At 50.4% G+C, this 17,810-nt stretch overlaps 9 protein-coding genes across 9 annotated transcripts; 5 read left to right on the plus strand and 4 right to left on the minus strand.

Moving 5' to 3' along the window:
• Positions 1 to 544: 544 nt before the first annotated feature.
• BO83DRAFT_403787 (uncharacterized protein) lies at positions 545 to 1,070 on the plus strand (the record flags this gene model as incomplete). The annotated part of the gene is made up of 5 exons (XM_025533649.1): positions 545 to 588; positions 666 to 730; positions 757 to 833; positions 874 to 913; positions 949 to 1,070. 5 exons carry the CDS (start codon positions 545 to 547, stop codon positions 1,068 to 1,070), a joined length of 348 nt encoding a protein of 115 aa, XP_025382393.1.
• Positions 1,071 to 2,732: 1,662 nt separating this feature from the next.
• On the plus strand, positions 2,733 to 4,104 carry BO83DRAFT_187736 (ATG3/ATG10 family protein). The gene is made up of 4 exons (XM_025526524.1): positions 2,733 to 3,007; positions 3,247 to 3,372; positions 3,441 to 3,659; positions 3,712 to 4,104. The coding sequence occupies exons 1-4, from the start codon at positions 2,855 to 2,857 to the stop codon at positions 3,931 to 3,933; spliced, it is 720 nt and encodes a 239-aa protein (XP_025382394.1). The 5' UTR covers positions 2,733 to 2,854; the 3' UTR covers positions 3,934 to 4,104.
• On the minus strand, positions 4,010 to 4,830 carry BO83DRAFT_349516 (U2 snRNP complex subunit MSL1; the record flags this gene model as incomplete). The annotated part of the gene is made up of 3 exons (XM_025528867.1): positions 4,643 to 4,830; positions 4,367 to 4,580; positions 4,010 to 4,309 (listed from the first exon to the last, which is right to left on the minus strand). Exons 1-3 carry the CDS (start codon positions 4,717 to 4,719, stop codon positions 4,010 to 4,012), a joined length of 591 nt encoding a protein of 196 aa, XP_025382395.1. The 5' UTR covers positions 4,720 to 4,830.
• Positions 4,831 to 5,079: 249 nt separating this feature from the next.
• Positions 5,080 to 6,539, plus strand: BO83DRAFT_349520 (WD40 repeat domain-containing protein; the record flags this gene model as incomplete). The annotated part of the gene is made up of 4 exons (XM_025528868.1): positions 5,080 to 5,302; positions 5,362 to 5,948; positions 6,019 to 6,259; positions 6,316 to 6,539. The coding sequence occupies 4 exons, from the start codon at positions 5,080 to 5,082 to the stop codon at positions 6,354 to 6,356; spliced, it is 1,092 nt and encodes a 363-aa protein (XP_025382396.1). The 3' UTR covers positions 6,357 to 6,539.
• A 210-nt stretch (positions 6,540 to 6,749) lies between these two features.
• Positions 6,750 to 8,276, plus strand: BO83DRAFT_349521 (lipase family protein). The gene is made up of 2 exons (XM_025528869.1): positions 6,750 to 7,093; positions 7,146 to 8,276. Exons 1-2 carry the CDS (start codon positions 6,824 to 6,826, stop codon positions 8,115 to 8,117), a joined length of 1,242 nt encoding a protein of 413 aa, XP_025382397.1. The 5' UTR covers positions 6,750 to 6,823; the 3' UTR covers positions 8,118 to 8,276.
• On the minus strand, positions 8,119 to 8,656 carry BO83DRAFT_187808 (uncharacterized protein). Its single transcript, XM_025526525.1, has one exon. It carries the CDS (start codon positions 8,549 to 8,551, stop codon positions 8,261 to 8,263), a length of 291 nt encoding a protein of 96 aa, XP_025382398.1. The 5' UTR covers positions 8,552 to 8,656; the 3' UTR covers positions 8,119 to 8,260.
• Positions 8,657 to 9,117: 461 nt separating this feature from the next.
• BO83DRAFT_412516 (WW domain protein) lies at positions 9,118 to 13,676 on the minus strand. Its single transcript, XM_025534410.1, has 3 exons — positions 10,848 to 13,676; positions 10,188 to 10,794; positions 9,118 to 10,117 (listed from the first exon to the last, which is right to left on the minus strand). The coding sequence occupies exons 1-3, from the start codon at positions 13,379 to 13,381 to the stop codon at positions 9,578 to 9,580; spliced, it is 3,681 nt and encodes a 1,226-aa protein (XP_025382399.1). The 5' UTR covers positions 13,382 to 13,676; the 3' UTR covers positions 9,118 to 9,577.
• An 83-nt stretch (positions 13,677 to 13,759) lies between these two features.
• On the plus strand, positions 13,760 to 14,006 carry BO83DRAFT_458507 (uncharacterized protein; the record flags this gene model as incomplete). Its single annotated transcript, XM_025537137.1, has 1 exon — positions 13,760 to 14,006. A coding segment is annotated over one exon (247 nt), but the record flags the coding sequence as incomplete, so codon positions are not given.
• Positions 14,007 to 14,189: 183 nt separating this feature from the next.
• BO83DRAFT_412517 (Zn(II)2Cys6 transcription factor) lies at positions 14,190 to 17,163 on the minus strand (the record flags this gene model as incomplete). The annotated part of the gene is made up of 7 exons (XM_025534411.1): positions 14,190 to 14,817; positions 14,876 to 15,391; positions 15,481 to 15,660; positions 15,728 to 16,317; positions 16,384 to 16,504; positions 16,699 to 16,778; positions 16,905 to 17,163. 7 exons carry the CDS (start codon positions 17,161 to 17,163, stop codon positions 14,401 to 14,403), a joined length of 2,163 nt encoding a protein of 720 aa, XP_025382401.1. The 3' UTR covers positions 14,190 to 14,400.
• Between the last annotated feature and the right edge of the window lie 647 nt (positions 17,164 to 17,810).

Below are 17,810 nucleotides of genomic sequence, written 5' to 3' on the forward strand. Positions count from 1 at the left end.
GGGCAAAAAAGCAAAGACGGCCGACTATATAGGTAGCGAGAGGGAAGCGCTACCCAAAACGAAAAGACAGGACAATGAACTGCTGTAATAAAAAAGAAATACAGCACGGGCGGAATCAGCCACGTCCAACTAGTGGGTTTCCTCCCTCCTGGTTTGTTTTATACGATAGATAGGCAGACAAAATTGAGATGTCAGGAGAAGAGGTACTGAAAGAGTAGTAGTGGAGGGTGGAAGACGACGAAACCAGGAGTGGTGGAGGATGTATTATGCAATAGTAGAACAAAGGAGGTACAAGAAGGGGAGAAAAAGATTATTATCAGATTACCGCGATCCCTGGTAGGCCAGATAAAGATGGGAACAAAAAGGAATAAAATAATAAGAAGATAATAGAAAAAAAAATAAAAAAAGAGAAAGATCAAAACCAGATTGCGAATAAAATTCAAAAACACGGGGTTGAATGGGATGAAGCGGATGGAAAAGAAAGATCGATTAAGAATCGTAGCTGGGGTAAGTAAGGGAAATCAGATACATAAGTGGAGTGGAGATGGACTGGGCTGCCATGGTTGAGGATGCACGAAAGACACCAGAGTGACGAATGCGTTTATCCACAGGCAACTGTAGCTCTCACGGACAACGGAATGGGGAACGAGATAATGGATCGGCAGGTTGCAGACGGTCGGAAAAGGGAACCAGCTTCTGACAAGATCATTGTGTAAGAGCGAGAGACCGTGTGTGTGGATGTGGATGTGGATGTAGATGTGGATAAGGGTGTCAGAGTAAATGGAGCTAAGAAAGAGCAAACACACCCGGACATTATTCACCATCCAGCCAAGGTACCATCCAAATTTTTTGTTTTACCCTCTTCGACAATAGGAATTGGAGAAGGATGTGGATGGAGCCATGGGAATGGACGGTCAAGTCAGCCTTGGACTGGCGTGGCCATTTCAGAACTCAGACTTTCGGACACAACGCCATCCCTGAAAGCGGACAAGTCAAAGCAAGAATTGCACCGGCGATGCCCGCTAGAAGCACCCAAGAAAAAAAAAAAAAAATTAACAAAATTAAAATAATAACCATACCTAATGCTAAAAAGAAGGCAAGAAAAGGAAACGAATGAATGCATGAGGAGGGAGGGGTATCAAGGGTATCATTCTATTCCGTAGTAACTAACCAAAATCAGTAATTTTGTTTACTACTGTAGATTGTTAATTCAGTTGTCTACTTTCGTTGAGCTATTATTTCATTCCGTACGTAGGTTGATTGATTATCCTTTTCCTCATGATTATCATTCACGCATTATGATCATACCATGCATCGTCGGATGTTTGTCTGATGTGTGCAGTTGTCTAGTTAGTTATTAGCTATTTAGCAGCTAGTTTAGCTGTACTTCCATCTACTTACTTAGTATCTCATCGCTATCCCTTAGGGGGATTGGCAGAAGCTCTCCCTACCAGTTATGGATTAAACAATTTTTCTTAGTTCGACCCTCATTAGGATCGCATTTGGATCGCCAGGACCATCGTCTGTTTTAGCTCCAGCCGTGGATCCCTCCAGGGGTGGAAAGCTTGATGACGATGGAGCCTTGATTGGTGCTGGGCTGGCCGCAAGCAGAACTAGGCGACTAGTTCTTCCTTCCGGACCTTGGTCAGTGAAAGTAGTCAGGATGTTACGGAGGAGAATGCTGTTCCCGCCTTTCCGAGTTATGGATCCTTGGTTCTTGACCACCACCACCTCCTCCTCCTCCACCTACGGGATAGAAGAAGCTGAAAGAATCGATCGCATCCCGTCTTTGGTTAATAATATCTGTAAATTCTACTCCGTACGTCCCGATGCTATCCTTGAGTACTCCGTACGTCCCATCCAATCGCACAAGTAACCTACTCCGGACATGTGTACTTTTTTGACTTTGGACTACTTGAGCATTCTACTATACTACTATACTACTACCATTAGCCACCGCCACCACTACCACCATAGCCTCCTATTGAACAACTGGATCGTAAGTTAGTCTGCACGCAGTACTCGGTACTACTGCTGTTGTTAACTGACTAGTTAGTTAATTTACTAGCTAAGTTAGTTGTTCGGCTCTAGTTTAGTCGTGTCGGTATTTTAGCGTCGTTTAGATTGTTCTGCCTAGTTTCCACCGCTTCCCCTCCCCCCCCCGCCCCGCCCTCCATCTGTCAATCCGTGTTCTCATTCAGTCAGTCTCATGAAGTAGGAGTACGTATACTACAGTAGTAGTAAAGGGAGATGGCTGGGGGAACTAAGAGTAGTATCATGTTTATGCGGTTCTAGTAGGACCTGTCTGTCAGCATCGACAGCACCGACATCAGCTCCAAGAGCCCCCCCACACTGTCCATCTTCCCGATTGATCTCTCTTCTCAACATTCAGATTTACCCTTTTCATGATCGGTGTATCATAGATGGGTCAAAGATCCAGAGATAGAAACCCCTTTGAGTCAGGTCATCTCCGATTGAGTCCTTCTTGGTTCCATGGTTCCATCTTTTACTGCTTTGTAAACCTTTCCCGTTCCGGCGCTCGGCTCGCTCCCTCCTGGTCGGGTCATCCGAAAGCTCCAGCTAGACACAACTACGTACTTACTCGTTAGATGTCCCGCCCGCAGCTGCGACGTAAAAAAAAGTCAGAAAAGAAAACAAAAGAAAACATAAATTACTGCAAGCAACAGGAGAGGGTCTCCAACCCGAGAACGGACTGGTTAGTCAACCCACATCCCTCACGAACTGGATCGCTGTCCTCTGGGGCGTACAGAACCAGTGTTTCTGCAACGCAGACGCTTCTGCAGCGCTTGTCTGTCGGTCAGTGGTCGGATTACACCGCGTCTTTACCAGTCGTATGGCGTCTTCTCTTTCCAGTCGACCGACCTTATCGGGGTTCCCTTTGCTCACTGCCGAGGAATTTGAAACTGCCTGTCACGCCTTTCTAGATCGGATTCACGTGGTGGATGATACCAAGGTGGGATGGTCCTCCATCCGTCTCGATCAGCGGGTAAGTTAGTTGCCTCGCTTCCTGTCGTTCGACTTTGTTCCACTCTTCTTCTCTTGTTGCTTGTCGCTTGCGGGAAAGTATCATTGAAATCTGCGCGACAGAGATTCGAACATTGGTTAGGAAGATGGACCTGAACTATACACTTCAATTCTTTCTCTTCCCCCCCCTTTCTTTCTTTTCTACCTCTTTTCTTCACTCCTCCCCCCTACTACACCCCACTCTCAGCTAAATTTTATTAGGCAACCGGGCCCATCTTGAGTATTGCAAGGGATATCGGTCATGTGGGTACTCGTGATCGCGACGAGCCCCTCCCGGACCCAGAGATGATCGAAGAACTACAGTGGGAGGCCTCGGAAGAAGATCCCGTCCGTCGAACTGGAACCCTTTCCATTGCGCTCTCTCCATTCTACGAGCATAGTCTAACATCAAACAGGAAGCTCTCATTCGTGCGCCCGAGACGAGTGTCCGTTTACAGGTAATCTATTATATTCTGCTTTCTCCCACGTACCACGTCCCTGTCTTGTATTTCCAGTTACGGCAGGACAACCATCCGGGGCCGCTGGGAATTGACGCGGTCTACCAACACCTGGTACCGGAACAATACAGAAAGGAACTCCAGAGCATTGGCATCATGGGTGGTATTAGTTTTGGCGTATGTGCAAGATCTCGAATCCCTAGCCCAAGCTGGAGCTTATGCTTCGTAGTATCATCCAGACTCCGGAACTCCAGCGTTTTTCGTTCATCCATGCCAAACAACGGATGCGATGAGGCACATTGCAGGACAGCTCTGTCTCACTCCCGAGACTTATCTCATGATTTGGCTCGGGTTGGTGGGTAACCGTCTCAGTCTTCAGCTGCCCAAGGAACTCTTCACAGTCGAAGGCATGAGGACATTCCAAGGCACTGCGTCACACAGTTTAGATTGATCCAGAGTACTTCCTCCCCTCTCAGGTTGGATCCCCCTGGCCTGGCCAACGTATTCCCGGTACATAAGCGAAGCAATTAATCTTCATCCGATGAAGCTTCCATTGGCACATCACTGTCCTCGTCCATTGGGGCTTCCTCTTCGTCGCTCTCCTCCTCACGAGGCCGTTTGACACCTTGGCCTGCTTGAGCTTCTCCATTGACTTCTCCGCTGGGCTTCAACGGCAAAGCCGCCGATCCTGGGGGCCCGCTAAAAATCGATCTCTGGAGCTCTGTGGATGCTCCCGTGGTTTGACCGGCAGATGTTGTAGTGGGCACATTATACGTTCCGCGCAGCCGGGCAATGACGTCCGAGGGACCTTTAGCATACACAATTTTCTATATTCCCGAGTCAATGAGCGAGGAACAGCCGCACTGCACTATGCAAAAACATACCATTTGTTTGCCGAAAAACTCAAAGCCCTGGAGAGCCCGCATAGCCTGTGTGCTAGCCTGGACATCTTTAAAAACAATATGGGCCTGACCGCGCATCTTTTGGGTCTTCATGGCGACAACATCGAGAACGGTGCCGTAGGTTGAAAAAAGCATATAGAGGGATAACCGTAGGTCATGCTTGCGCAGCTTGTCTGGGAGATTGGTACAATACAAACTGCAAAATTGGATCAGTCAGGGTGCCCGTATTAGATTTAGGACGTAGTATCCAAGACTTACGTTTGGTTAGGCAGTCCGGTGGCTGAAGCGGGTTTACCTTGACCACCACCGCGCGTTGGAATTACTCTGGTTGCCATCACTGCAGAGCGACAAAGAAGACCCGAGGGCAAAATAGAGCAACTTCCCAGCAATACCTCGAGCAAAAGACCGAAAAGAACACCCCGTCCAGGGAAGGAAGCCAATGGAAAGTGAAACCCGAAGATAGCACAGCTTGTGATGCGAATGAAGTTGAACCTGGATTGAGCGCGAAAGGTCATGTGACATATTATCTAATCATGGCCAATCCCGCCCGCGTCATCGTTCGGGGCCTAGCTTGGCTGTGGTATACTGCCCACCATTCCCCCTCCCCCTTTCCGGTTGGTAACCATCGTACTTTACCTCAATTCTACCCTCTCATTCACACGGCAGTAGAGAGCTCCTCCTGTCGTCTACTCGCCATGGCCGCTCCCGAAGCTCACCACCTCTTCCATAACCCAATTGCCGATCATTCTTTCTCTCCGGATAAGGCGACCCTTGCAGTTGCGCGGGAAAGCAATGTGGAGCTTTATCAGAAGTCCGGCAACAAGTTCTCGTTGACCGATGAACTCAAGGGCCATGAGAAGACGGTGACTGGAGTGGATATCGCCCCCAACAGTGGACGTATTGTTACCTGTTCTCAGGGTAAGTTATCCTCATCCCCTTGTCCTGCAATAGTCCCGTCTAAGTGACCACGGGAACAGACCGCAACGCCTACGTCTGGGAACGGACCCCTACGGGTTGGAAGCCAACGCTGGTTCTCCTTCGGATAAACAGGGCTGCTACATTTGTACGGTGGTCACCTTCTGAACAGAAGTTCGCTGTTGGATCTGGTGCTCGCGTGATCGCGGTGTGCTATTTTGAAGAGGAGAATGACTGGTGGATCTCGAAGCACTTGAAGAAGCCCATCCGCAGCACTATTACCACCCTTGCTTGGCATCCAAACTCCGTTCTCCTGGCTGCGGGGTCGACTGACTCTCATGCCCGGGTGCTTTCCAGCTTCATCAAGGGTGTCGACACGCGCCCGGAGCCCAGCGCCTGGGGTGAACGGCTCCCCTTTAACACAATTTGTGGTGAATTCCTGAATGACTCGGCTGGTTGGATCCAAGGTGTATCCTTCTCTCCTAGTGGAGATGCACTTGCCTTTACTGGCCATGATAGCAGTGTCACCGTCGTATACCCTAGTGCGCCGGAACAGCCGCCTCGGGCGATGTTGACCATCGCTACTCGTCTTCTGCCTTTCAACAGTCTAATTTGGAACGGCGAGAACGAGATCATCGCCGCAGGCCACGTACGTCTACCCAAAATTCAACTTCAGCAGAAGATCCATTACAAAACATATCGCTAACAGGCAGTAACAGGACTGCGAACCGTACCGCCTTCGCGGTGACGAGAACGGATGGCAACTTGCTGGGACCATTGAAAGCAAGGCAGGGCCGGGTGCTGGGAGCGCTCGCGAGGAGTCTGCTCTTAATATGTTCCGCCAAATGGACCTCAAGGGACAAACCCAAGCCGACACCCAACTTAAGACTACGCATCAGAATACTATTAGCACCGTTAGGGTTTACGAGGAGGCCGACGGCGTCGTCCGCAAGTTCAGCAGTAAGAGATACTCCCCGGATAATGCTTCTGTGGTTGCGCTAACTTTTGAATAACAGCGAGCGGAGTCGATGGCCGCGTTGTCATCTGGACCATCTAGACAACTATTTGTTGTGCTAGACGTGCTAGATTTAGCTCAAAGGGCTCCAGCATATTGAATGTATTGGATCCTTTACTGCGTCACAAGAATATGGAGCTTGGAAAATAGCTTCAGGTAAATAGAATCTGACCATTCCATGTACACACCATAAATAACAAGGGCACTTGAAGTGCTTCGTATTTGATGGCCCTTCATAAAGTAACAATTCAGCTGCTAGTGTTACCCTATAAGCCGTAGTGACTAATTTGTGACGGCGTAATATGTAGCTATGATTGTCCCGTAACTTTACGCAAGGATACGTACATCGTGACCGACTCCGCATCACGGGGTCAAGTCAGGGTTCCCCAGATTCTCGACGTCACGGGTTTACCAAGTCTCTCTTCACTTTCCCAAGTTTCAACCACGACTCTTTCAGCTGCTGCACCGCAGCAGATACTACCAAAGACGATGAAGAAGCACTCAGCGCTATGATAGCTCTTAATGTGTTGTTCAATTCCTACTCCTTAATCCTCACCTACTTCACCTTTTTCTTGCCGATTCGCGCATTCATTCGCCTAGAAACGGTCCACATACCTTCAGGTCAGGATTTACGCCCCATCCCCGAGGAGACCTACAACTCTCTGGATGAGCTAGCGCGTGTAGTCGATGTCGCCTACTGCGTTGGCAGCACTGGGCTTCAGAAGCCTTTTCAGTGCCTGAGCCACTGCAGTGACCTCAAGGGGTTTGAGTTAATAACCGTAGGTTGTCCTGCCGTGAGCAGGAGACTTTGAATGATTAACCTTTAGCTAGACATGGAATACTGGGCCGTTTCTTTCGGACTCTTGTGGATACATAGCGGTTTCGCACTCGCCGTCACCTAACCGTATCATTGTCGCTTTCCGTGGCACCTACTCCATTACCAACACGATCGTTGATTTATCTGCCTACCCGCAAGCCTATGTGCCGTATAACACCGGACATAAAGATGGAAAGAATGAATCAAGCTGTTACAATTGCACTGTCCACGCCGGATTCTTCACTTCGTGGCAGAACACTCGCTCGACGATCCTCGACCACGTTGCAGCCGCAAGGGAGCAATACCCCAACTATGAACTGGTTCTAGTTGGCCACTCGCTTGGTGGGGCGGTTGCTGCGCTGGCTGGTATTGAGATGCAGCTGCGAGGCTGGGAACCTACGGTGACGACATTTGGAGAACCGAAGGTCGGAAACAAGGCCTTTGCCGAGTTCCTGGGTAAGATATTCCGGTTGGACGAGGACTCCGCATGGCGGTTTCGCAGGGTCACGCATGTTTATGACCCTGTGCCTCTCCTACCACTGGAAGAATGGGGGTATGCGATGCACGCGGGAGAAATCTTCATCTCCAAGGAAGATCTTCCCCCATCAGTGGATGACGTTCACTTCTGCGAGGGCCCTCATGATGCACGATGCATATCAGGAGAGGGAGGTGAAATGGCCTTGGCGGTCGCTCTTCATGAATCGGCGTCTCTGGCTGCAGATGCAAATTCGCGGGCTGGCTGGGCTGACGCTGAATCTACCGAGCAGCACGATATGCCAGACGGGCATACTCCTCAAGCACCCTTGCACGTGCAGGAAAGTGCCATGAAACACCAAGGCTTATTTGATTTGCCTAGACGACTTATCCCGTCTAGATACCACCTGTGGGAGCTCTTATTCTCCCATCGGGACTACTTTTGGCGGGTTGGGCTCTGCGTTCCTGGCCGTGACCGGGCAGGCAAGGGGTGGTGGGCGTCGGATTCGTAGTCCCGATGTTCTTCTTGACGACGAAGAGACGACGCAAGTCATACATGGCTGTAGGAACGAGTGCACGTATGAAATATTGGTGGATTCGACTCATATCCTAAGTATAAGCGAGTCACAAATGCAGCAATACAGCTAGCTAATTTCTATGAAATCATAAACCCCCTGAGACCAATCCTCTCAAGTATCGCACTCGATGGGCTGAGCTGAGCAATATAAGCACAAGCACATGATCCACAACACAAGCAAGGGTCACGAGTAAAACCGAACCCGATCTGCAAGCCACCTCCAATCCCCACAGAATAACTTAAAACCAATCTCATCACCAGACAGCGGGGGACACCCCAATGAACTGAAACCGCCGCATAGTGAAAAACGCTCAGAAAGATGGTTCTGAAACCGCATGACAACTGAATTTCACCCTTCCATTCATGCATAATATGGCTTCCCTGCGTCGAACTTCAGTCATATCTTGCTTATCTTTGTACTCGTAGTACACTAAGTCGCTCCTTAATGAGCACTTATGAGTTGTGATGCCATGTGGGCCCTTTCGATGAATATACAAATGTATATTAGTAAAAATATTAATGTAGTTATGTATGCATGTGTGTGTGCGTGTATGTGTGACCTCAGCTAAGCCTAATCATGGGTTCAACATGACATTACTACTAGTAGTTGATGCAACATCCCCTCTCAGAAGGCGAGTTCATACTATAATATGACTATCGTCATAGTACATACATATATATATGAAATACATATTGTGGGCTTGCAGTTGCACCATGGGCATCGGTGCCTTACTTTGCGTCCTTATGGGATGCTTAGTAGTATTGAATTAGATGTTGTGTATGATGATGGGATGGTTGAGCAGGAAATTGGATATTCCTTTGATTATAAATATTATTTTTTCCTGTGCAACTAGGATGTCTGATTAGTACGCTGTACGGGATGTAGGCGTGTATTGATGAGGTATGGGTCGTACAGAATATATGTATTTGCATATCATGTGACTTCATTTCTGAAGTTTGAAACCAACAGCCTAACTAGGTATATCCACAAGAAGTTATATACAGACCTGAGTGGATGGTAGTATGTCTATTTGTGTTCGGTTTAACAATATAGAGATGCAAGTGTGGGGAGAGACTGGGTGACTACTTGTCCACAGGCGTCGAATGAGAGAACGTAGAGTATTATCCGTTGGGATACTTGGAACATGCTTGTGTTGTGACAAAGAGAAATCAGGAAATAGCATTGCTAAGGATATCGATGCGTTTGCTGCTACAAATTCTGGGTGGGACAGGTATGTTTGAATAAAAGAAGACAACGGTACGAAAGAAAGTAGAGGAAAACTGGACAAAGAGGAAGAAAACAAAAGATCAGAATAACAGAGGTAGAAAGACAACAGCTCAAAGAAAGAGGGAATTCAATGAGGGCATCAATCATAACACGTACTCCAAGTGTCATCACTTTCCTGGCTCCAAGCTAGGAACAATCACAGGCCCATACTTGACCACAGCGCCAAATGCCCCATCGCCCTGCACCATATAGTCCACCGCAAGGTTCAACTTCCCACTTCCTTGGCCTGGATGGCCGTACATCGTGTTGACGACATCCGGATCGTAGGCAACAATAGCAACGTAGTTTCGACGACCAATCAGCTTCCGGTGTTCACGAGGCTGTCCGGTAACATCAGACTGGAACAGCTCCAGCATGTCTTCCTTAGTATCGGTAGGCTTCGAGGGGGTCGAGCGCTGACCGTTAGCTGGGACATATAGGGGTTTGTTGCTACCATGGAGAAGCTTGATGACATATGACGGTGGAGGGTTGTTAACCACTGGTGACGATATGAGTTGATACATGGTTTTATGGTTGGAGGGGAAAGACGGATCATGCACGAGTCCAGCACCACAGGCGTTGACGGCGCCCGAAAGGAAAGTCATGCGGAGCGACTTTTGATGGGCAATGCCCTGGAGGGTGCGAATAAGATAGGTTCGTTCGAGATCCTACCCATGCGGTTAGTCCTGCGACTGTGATTGTGCACCAATAGTAAATATAGCATGAGGTTAAACGTACCTTGGACTCATGGGTCCACTGATCACGCAACTCATCCAAAAGGTCAAGTTCACCGAAAGGGCTGAGGATTCCGCCCATCAGACCGGTTTTGCCCACAGCCCGTTTGACCGAGTCGAACCCTGACCCAACCATGCCCTTGGCCCCGACTACACCGGCCACAGAGCTAGTGACTTTGCCAAGGGCATTATATGCCCCCGTGACTGCCCTCTTCCCCGTAGCGACGGTGTGTGCGATGTGTTCAGCGGTCTCCAGGCGCGGGTAGATAATTGGCACTGAAAGCATCCACAAGCAATGCTGCACAGTTGGGGGTAACATGGCAACCTTGGGGAAGATCCCCTGATACGTGGGTCCAGCAACAACCTGGTGAGGATTGCGCTCTGAGCGACAGTCAAGGCCGACGGCAACAACAGCAGGCCCCAGGTATTTGACAAAATGCCAACCAGTGCCGGTGATGGTGAACAGATCGACGTCGCTCTGAGAATTACGGAGCAGATCCAGTGTGGTATGGTGCTGAAACAACAGATACATCTCTATGCCTACTCGTCCAATATTCTTGAACATATTGGAGAACTGCATGTGCTCTGGGTAGGAACCGAATCCGTCGAAGCTAGCCTCATTAGCATGGGCTCCTGTCTTGAGGGGGGCAAGGCACAGACTTACATATCATGATCATCGATCTGACAAACATAAGGGATCTGAGCAAAGGCTTCTCTAAGATAGGGCTGATCAAAATGGCTCGTATAATAGTGAAAGTAAGCATGAGAGACGTCCTCTTCGTGGGCAGTTGTCCATGGCGTCTTCTTCCGGATTTCCTTCCCACTGAGTGCAAGCCATTGTTTGAGGCATGGAACCTCCTTCCACATCCGATCGGCGTAGATCTGGCCTCCCAGACACAGCTGGGCATGGAATCCTCCAATCTCATTATGCTTCTGCATGATGTCTTTCCACATGAAGCCTACACCGCCGAGGCGAGATCTCTCGTTGGCGTTCACATTCATAGAGAAATCGTTTCCTGAAGTGGTGATGAAGCGCCAACCAGTCTCGTATCGTCCCGCAACTAGAAACTCGTAGCGTGTGCAACCAAGATGTGAGGTGATAGCGTAAGTCCATTTGGCAGGTCCGGCCTCTTCCATACGTAAATCTATTTCGTACCTGTAGAAGGTCCATCGCTGATGAACCGCAATTGGCATGGCTTTAAGCTGACGTGGATTTGGAGACAGATCGACACTCTGGTGAATATGAATGGTGGGAGGCTGTGCGGCATCTGTCACTAAGAGAATGGAGCCTAGCCAGATGCCACGCTCTACGTCCATGTTTGTGTAGCGGAGATAGGGGCCAAAATAGACCCCATTTGTAGGAGCAACCTTGTACATATCGATCCCACTAATTGGAGGGGGCCCCGTAGTGAACCCTGACACAATTGGGGACTGTAAACTCTCAAATCCTGGAGTCAAGGGAAGACCAGGAGATGCCAAGGGTTTACCGAATGTTGATAAAGCGGGCGATGCCAGAGGATGGCTGCTATATACGCTGCCTACCGGGGACAGCGGGGTGTCGTTGAGATTCAGAGGAGTCGGACCCTTGGGGAACTCCCACTGTGTGGACTGAGTCGGGAGGTGGATATAGTAGTATTGACCCGAATTGGGATCGAGATGAGCGATCCAACCTTCTGGTAGCGGTGGAGGTGAGGATGGTGCCACAGATGGCGTTGGTAGATTGCTAACGATGGTCTGCTGCACGATCGCATGATTCCCATTCTGAACTGGAGTTTGAGCGACATTCGGAGGAGAGTATCTCGACTCTTGTGGCTGCGGCTGCATCTGAGGTGGGGGTGACTGCTTCTGCTGCGGCTGCGGCTGCGGCTGCGGCTGCTGTTGCTGCCTTGATTCATTTGCAAATGCTGGGTGATCATGGGCTGACACGAACGGACCAGTGGCCATTGCAGCACCGTTTGCATCATTGGCTTCTTTGGTACCGTTTGCCGGTCCAGAGGTCGCGGGGTGCCCAGTTGACGAGCTGGGCTGACTCGTCGATACTGGAGCACGCTGCTTCTCATTCGGATAACCCTGCGATACTACGGGTCCTGGGACACTCGAGTAGGCCGGAGGAGGGGAGGAGCTTATGCGCATTCTTTCCAAATCGTGCTCTAGTGCATTCGGAGGAATCCTGGTGGGTTGGGACGCTGGCTGGGGCTGCACTGACGCCCCTGCAGGCATAGGAGGCGTGGAACTTGTCGGAGGGTTACCTTCGGAAACGACCTCAGCACCTTGATAGACAGTGGGTGGCCCGTGTGGCTGGCTTCCTGGCTGCTCCGTCGGGGTCCATGGCCTTGGGACCGGTGGAGTTGGCTGTTGAATTCTGGGCTGTTGGCCGGCATATTGCTCAGCTCTTCTCTGGGCAGCAGCACTCTGAGACTGAAGTCCTGCTAATGTCGAGGTTCCCGCAATCCCCGAGGCAGCATACCGCGCCTCGATATCAGACGTCGCATGCTGCCCTGGCTCAACCACCGGGGTTTCTGGAGGCGGCGGAGAGCCGCGTTGAGCACGAGTGGTCGAGTTTGACGCCGTTGAGCTTATTCGGTTGATAGCATTGTTTGGCGGCTGTAGATTGTGTGCTGCCGCCGGCTTGTTTGGGGCTTGAGGAGGTGGATAATACTGCTGGCGGGGGTCTGGGTAACCGGCCGACTGGGACTGAATGTTTGGAGCTGGAGCTGGGGCTGGAGCTGCCAGGCCCGGCATGCGCTGATGAAGTCGCGAAAATAGTCCTTCGCGGTCCGGAGAGTCCCCTGCGGGGGATTCGGGCAAGGGTTTCGGGACATTGCCTCGTCGCTCAGCTAGGGTGGCCTGCTTGGGCTCACGCAGCCGCAGAGAAGCCATATAATCGGAAGTCTGAGATATGCCGGAGCCAGCCGACATATTGCTGGGAACCGTGGGGGAGTCTCCCAGAGCAGCTCCACCGTGAGATACTGGACTAGAGCCACTCGAACCTGAGCCACGAACATGCTGGGGTCTCTGCCTATCGTCGGGATAGGGCAGAGGGGCGCTATGCGCCGACGCGGGGGAAGGGGTTTCTCGCTTGCCAATGCGCAGCGGTTCAATGACGGGCGAATCGGCCTGCGGTTGCCCCGATGCAGTATTCAGGAAGAGCTCCTCCTGGGAGCGATAACCCTGACGGCTTGCGCTGGGACGACTCATACTGTCCTAGGTCTTTGCTGATTAGATTGGAGATCAGTGGAACGGAAGATAGCTAGAGAGAGATGTAAAGGTTAGCTTTCTCAAACGAGCAAGAGCGCCCATCCAAGAATGAATGAATGCGACCAGACGAAAAGACGAGGGACAAGTAAGAGGAAGAGAGGAGGGAGAAGAAACAGGAAATGGAGAGAGGGACATGCGCATGCGGGGGAAAGGACAGACGGACTGGTAAGAGAGATGCCGTGTGCCGGGGGGTGTCAACGACTGTCACTCATTCTTCGTCGTTCTTGAAGCCAAACAAAGGACCAACTTGAAATGCAGAGAGAGGGAGGAAAGGACAAGGAAAGAAGCAGGAGGCAGCGAGATTCCTCTTGGGCAAAGCTGGTGGCTCGACAGATTAGCCGCCGAGGGGGATGCTGGCGGGCGCATCATTGGCTCAGCGCAAAGGCCCCAACGGTGCATGAGGGGCAGCTCTCCGCGAATAATCAGTCGGAAATGGTTGATCTCCTCCTTCACAGTGCTGCAGGTTTGGCCTTCCCTGAACCATGCGATACCCTAGGGTTGCAGGTGGCTGCTACTAGCACCAGGTCTGGCTGTGTGTCGCTTTTCCAACTGCCGGTGGGGACCCTGAGATATACTTAGTAGTCAGTAATTAGTAGTATCTGGAAACGGTTTGTCTCCTCCCCGAGCATCGGGATCGGCCCGCCGCGGTACCTTAAGTAATAAACAATTTAGTAACATCGTCCGGATGTGGATCAATATGACCACTATGCATGAAAAGCATGAGTCGTGAATCCATCTGGTCATGGTTGGTTTATTATTATGATCCTGACTTCGTTGACTTCGTAAGTCCTATCAAAAATGCTAAAAAGGCGCTGGCGTATACGGGCCCCGTCTATATCCGCAATCCAAACCAACTCGAAAAAAAAAAAAGAAATATATCCCAAGAGAGTAATTCCCAAATCCTACAACTCCAGCTCCAAAGTTCCCCCAGAGAACTCGCAAACTTATGCCGAAATGACTCAACCGTAGTTGACTAAAGGTCGCCTATGCTCGGCTAGCACCTCCGCCCATTCGACCTCCAGCGCATGGCCTCCACGCTGAGAATGCTGGATTTGCCGTTCGAAAAATACCTGCAACATCTGACATGTTGTAGCCGAATTATACCCAATTTCGCCCTCCTCTAGGTTGGATAGTAGCTCCAAGGCCATCATTTTCAGCCCACTTGTTGGAGCCACAGCGCCCGCCAGGAATATGGGAAAGGCAATGAATCGCCGGTCCCCTGCTCGCCCCTTCTCCACGATCCCCGATACGATCTGTAAGATTCGCATCGCGTGGTGGTGAATCTCCTCGTCTGAGGCAGCCCCAGACTCCAACCGCTGTCCTGCCCAGAGACTGGTCGAGGAGAAGAGCAGGCTGGTGTGATACAGAATAGCAAGCTAGATGGTACAGCCGTTAACACCACGCGCTCGGGTGAAGCGAAGGGGACTGACTAACCGGCTGCAACAGACACTGCGACTGTTCTGAAAGACTAATTTGATTCTCGTACAAGTACCCAACCTCCTGCTGGCCCCATAGCCTTATGAGCACATCACGTACCTCCCTTAGTTCCTGTCGCCGCGAGCCCAAGTAGTTGTTCAGGTAAGACTCTTTGGCATCCCGCGTCTCGACGGCGAGAAGTCCGATTCGGATGGCTAATGTAAAGGTGTCGTAATATAATCGCATGATCAGAGGTAAGCTGTTATCAGCCTGTGGATAATCCGAGTCACTGGGCCCAACTGCACAACACAGCGACTGCAAGTCTAGTAGCAGCTGGTTGTCAAGAACGGCGCGAACAAACTCCCCCGTGCCTGCACCGCTGAACAGCGCATATAGATCCACGTGGCATACCCACCAAGCGATGCAAGGGAATCGTTCCGCCCCCGGAATTGATTGCCGCAGCAAGGCCAAATGAAGCAGCCGAGAGACGTGGTGTGACCAAAGGCTTGAACCACCGGGGTTGGCGGCCACAACCTAGCGAATTCAGCGTTATAATCCTATTGATTGTACGCAACGCCTTAGGCGCGAGTATGAGTAGGAAAGGGGTTAACCAAAAGACTCACCTCATAAACAAGCATCAGAAAATGTGTCAGATACAGAGCATCGGACAAGAGGTCTTCATTGCAGAGACTACCATGGGAAAGAGCGGCAACCCGATCGTAGTAATATGAGGCATCGATGTGATGGCCACCCCCGTGGCGAACCAGACTGAGAGCGGATAGAGCCATCATTGTATGGTATAGCTAGAACATTTAGAGATTAGATTCCATACAAAGTTATCCGACACCCAAAATGGCAAGCATTACGCACAGGGGGGAAGTTTGACGCCTCGCGTTCAAACACAGTCGCATCCAGACCATTGATATTGAAAAGGCCAGTGCATGGAAGGAGCTGGAAACACACAAAATGACGAAAATGTTCGAGAAGAAGCATTTCATAATAATTGGGTTCGGCGCTTTCCTGTATATGCTGTACACTGGTGGCCGGATAGTCCGGGATCAATTCCGATACCGACGGTGCAGATAATGAGAAGCTTCCCTGGTCTGATTCAGGTGATTGAGGGGTACTTCTTCTGTCTGGGTACAAGTGTCTTCGTGCAGACCTGAAGTTCTTCAATACAACGACATTTGGTCCATGGACCCAATTGTCATCTTCAACCGGGGGATTACTGCCACTGGCGTTTTCGAGCAGAGCATCGTTCCCAGAGTCTTGTTCAGAGTCCGCGTCTGCATACTCAGGCAGTCGAGAGAAACTCTCTGGGATGGTTATCACATGGTAAGTTCCAGGTACCGCTGCTTGTGCCTTTCTCTCCCGCTCTTCATCTGATATGAGTGTCGCAAAGGGCGGGAGTAAGTCGCATGTAGCTGGAGGCACGCTAGTTTTCCGCGAAGTGACTGTCGCTGAGGCGAAAAACCATGAATTTATTAGACACACTCCAAGGGTAAAAGAGGGTTACGGCTGCTCACGATCCCAAACCACGTTTCCCGCGGTCCTAACATCCGGCATGCGCTCCCTTACGCGACGGGTATCATCTCGGAAGCACAATCGTGGTTGGTAGTCACAGACATGGCCCAGACGAGCACATTGCTGGATCGGATCAGGTCAGCATGGAACAGCGCAGCGCTCACATTGGCTCTGGATGAAGCACATTACACTGAGGGTGAACTTCGTCGCACTTGACTGAATTGCGACTTGGTAAGTATATCGTCGCATTGGAGCAGGCAGAAGAAAAGGCCCTTGCAGAGATGTGACTGTCTCTTCGGGGAAACCCAAGCACTCACCTTTGCGGCTCTACTTCCAAACAAGGCAAAACAAGTTAGCATCTCGCTGTACGGAACGTCGGATATCACAGCATTTGCTTCTGACACGGGAGGATAGGCTCACTCTACACGTCCTAGGAGGGTAAGATGACATTAGAGATACCCACAGAACGGGAAATGAAGGCTTTTCCCATGCCAGCGGACATACCAGCAACCAGTTCGGGAACGGGGTGGGAAGCGCAGTCGGTGCTGGCGGACCGAAACCTTCTTGGGCGTCGGAAGGTCCAAGCCGGCGCTGGGGCTCACCAGACAACTCTTGGGAGCAATGATAGGCAATCTTAGAGGCTGCTTCCTGGAAGACCGACCAGAACGGGTTGTCATCGATATACTGACGGCGGCCATGGAAGAAGTCGCTTTTAGGGCTAACGCTGGGAAGGACGCATCAACAAGAGATGTCTGGATGGTGACGGGAGCGTAGGCACCCATACTCTATAGGCTTCCTAGGCTATATAACGTGTGGAGTCTATGGGAGATTGAGAAAGAAGAAAGAGCAACTGAGTGCATGAAAAGGAAGAAGAAAGTATAAGAAAAAGAAGATGAAAAATAAGTGGAGTGAGGATGCCAGTCGGGTGACTATAGATGAAGAGAAACAACCATGTTCGGTAAGTTAAGAGGCAAATGGGCTGGGGGCCACGGATGAAGATAAACGAAATCGGAAGTAGTGTCGTTTATGCATCCTTAAAAGGGATTATCTATAGGGTGGAGCGAATAATGGAGGCTGAAAAAAACAATTGGGGGAAAAAGGGAAAAAAAAAAGTAGGTAAAAAAAAAGTCTAAATGGAAGAAGAGAAGGGGAAAAAACGGGAACGAAAGATAGGAGTGGGAATCTGGAGTCTGGAGTCTGGAGTCTGGAGTCTGCAGAGTTGTCCAGAAAAGTAGTAGTTCGTGAGGAGGGTGAGAGAAAGGGAAAGATAGGATCAGGTACAAGACGGAGCTGATGCAGAAACGCCACGGGAAAAAAATAAAAATAAAAATAAAATGGAATAAAAGAGGCGTTCTCAAGATCATCAGCCAGCCCTGTCCACAGTGGCGGTTCCGATGGGATTAGACAGGGTGAAAGGCGAACTGCGAAC

The sequence above is a fragment of the Aspergillus eucalypticola genome (genome assembly GCF_003184535.1).
Source record: "Aspergillus eucalypticola CBS 122712 chromosome Unknown BO83scaffold_44, whole genome shotgun sequence".
NCBI classification, from domain to species: domain Eukaryota; kingdom Fungi; phylum Ascomycota; class Eurotiomycetes; order Eurotiales; family Aspergillaceae; genus Aspergillus; species Aspergillus eucalypticola.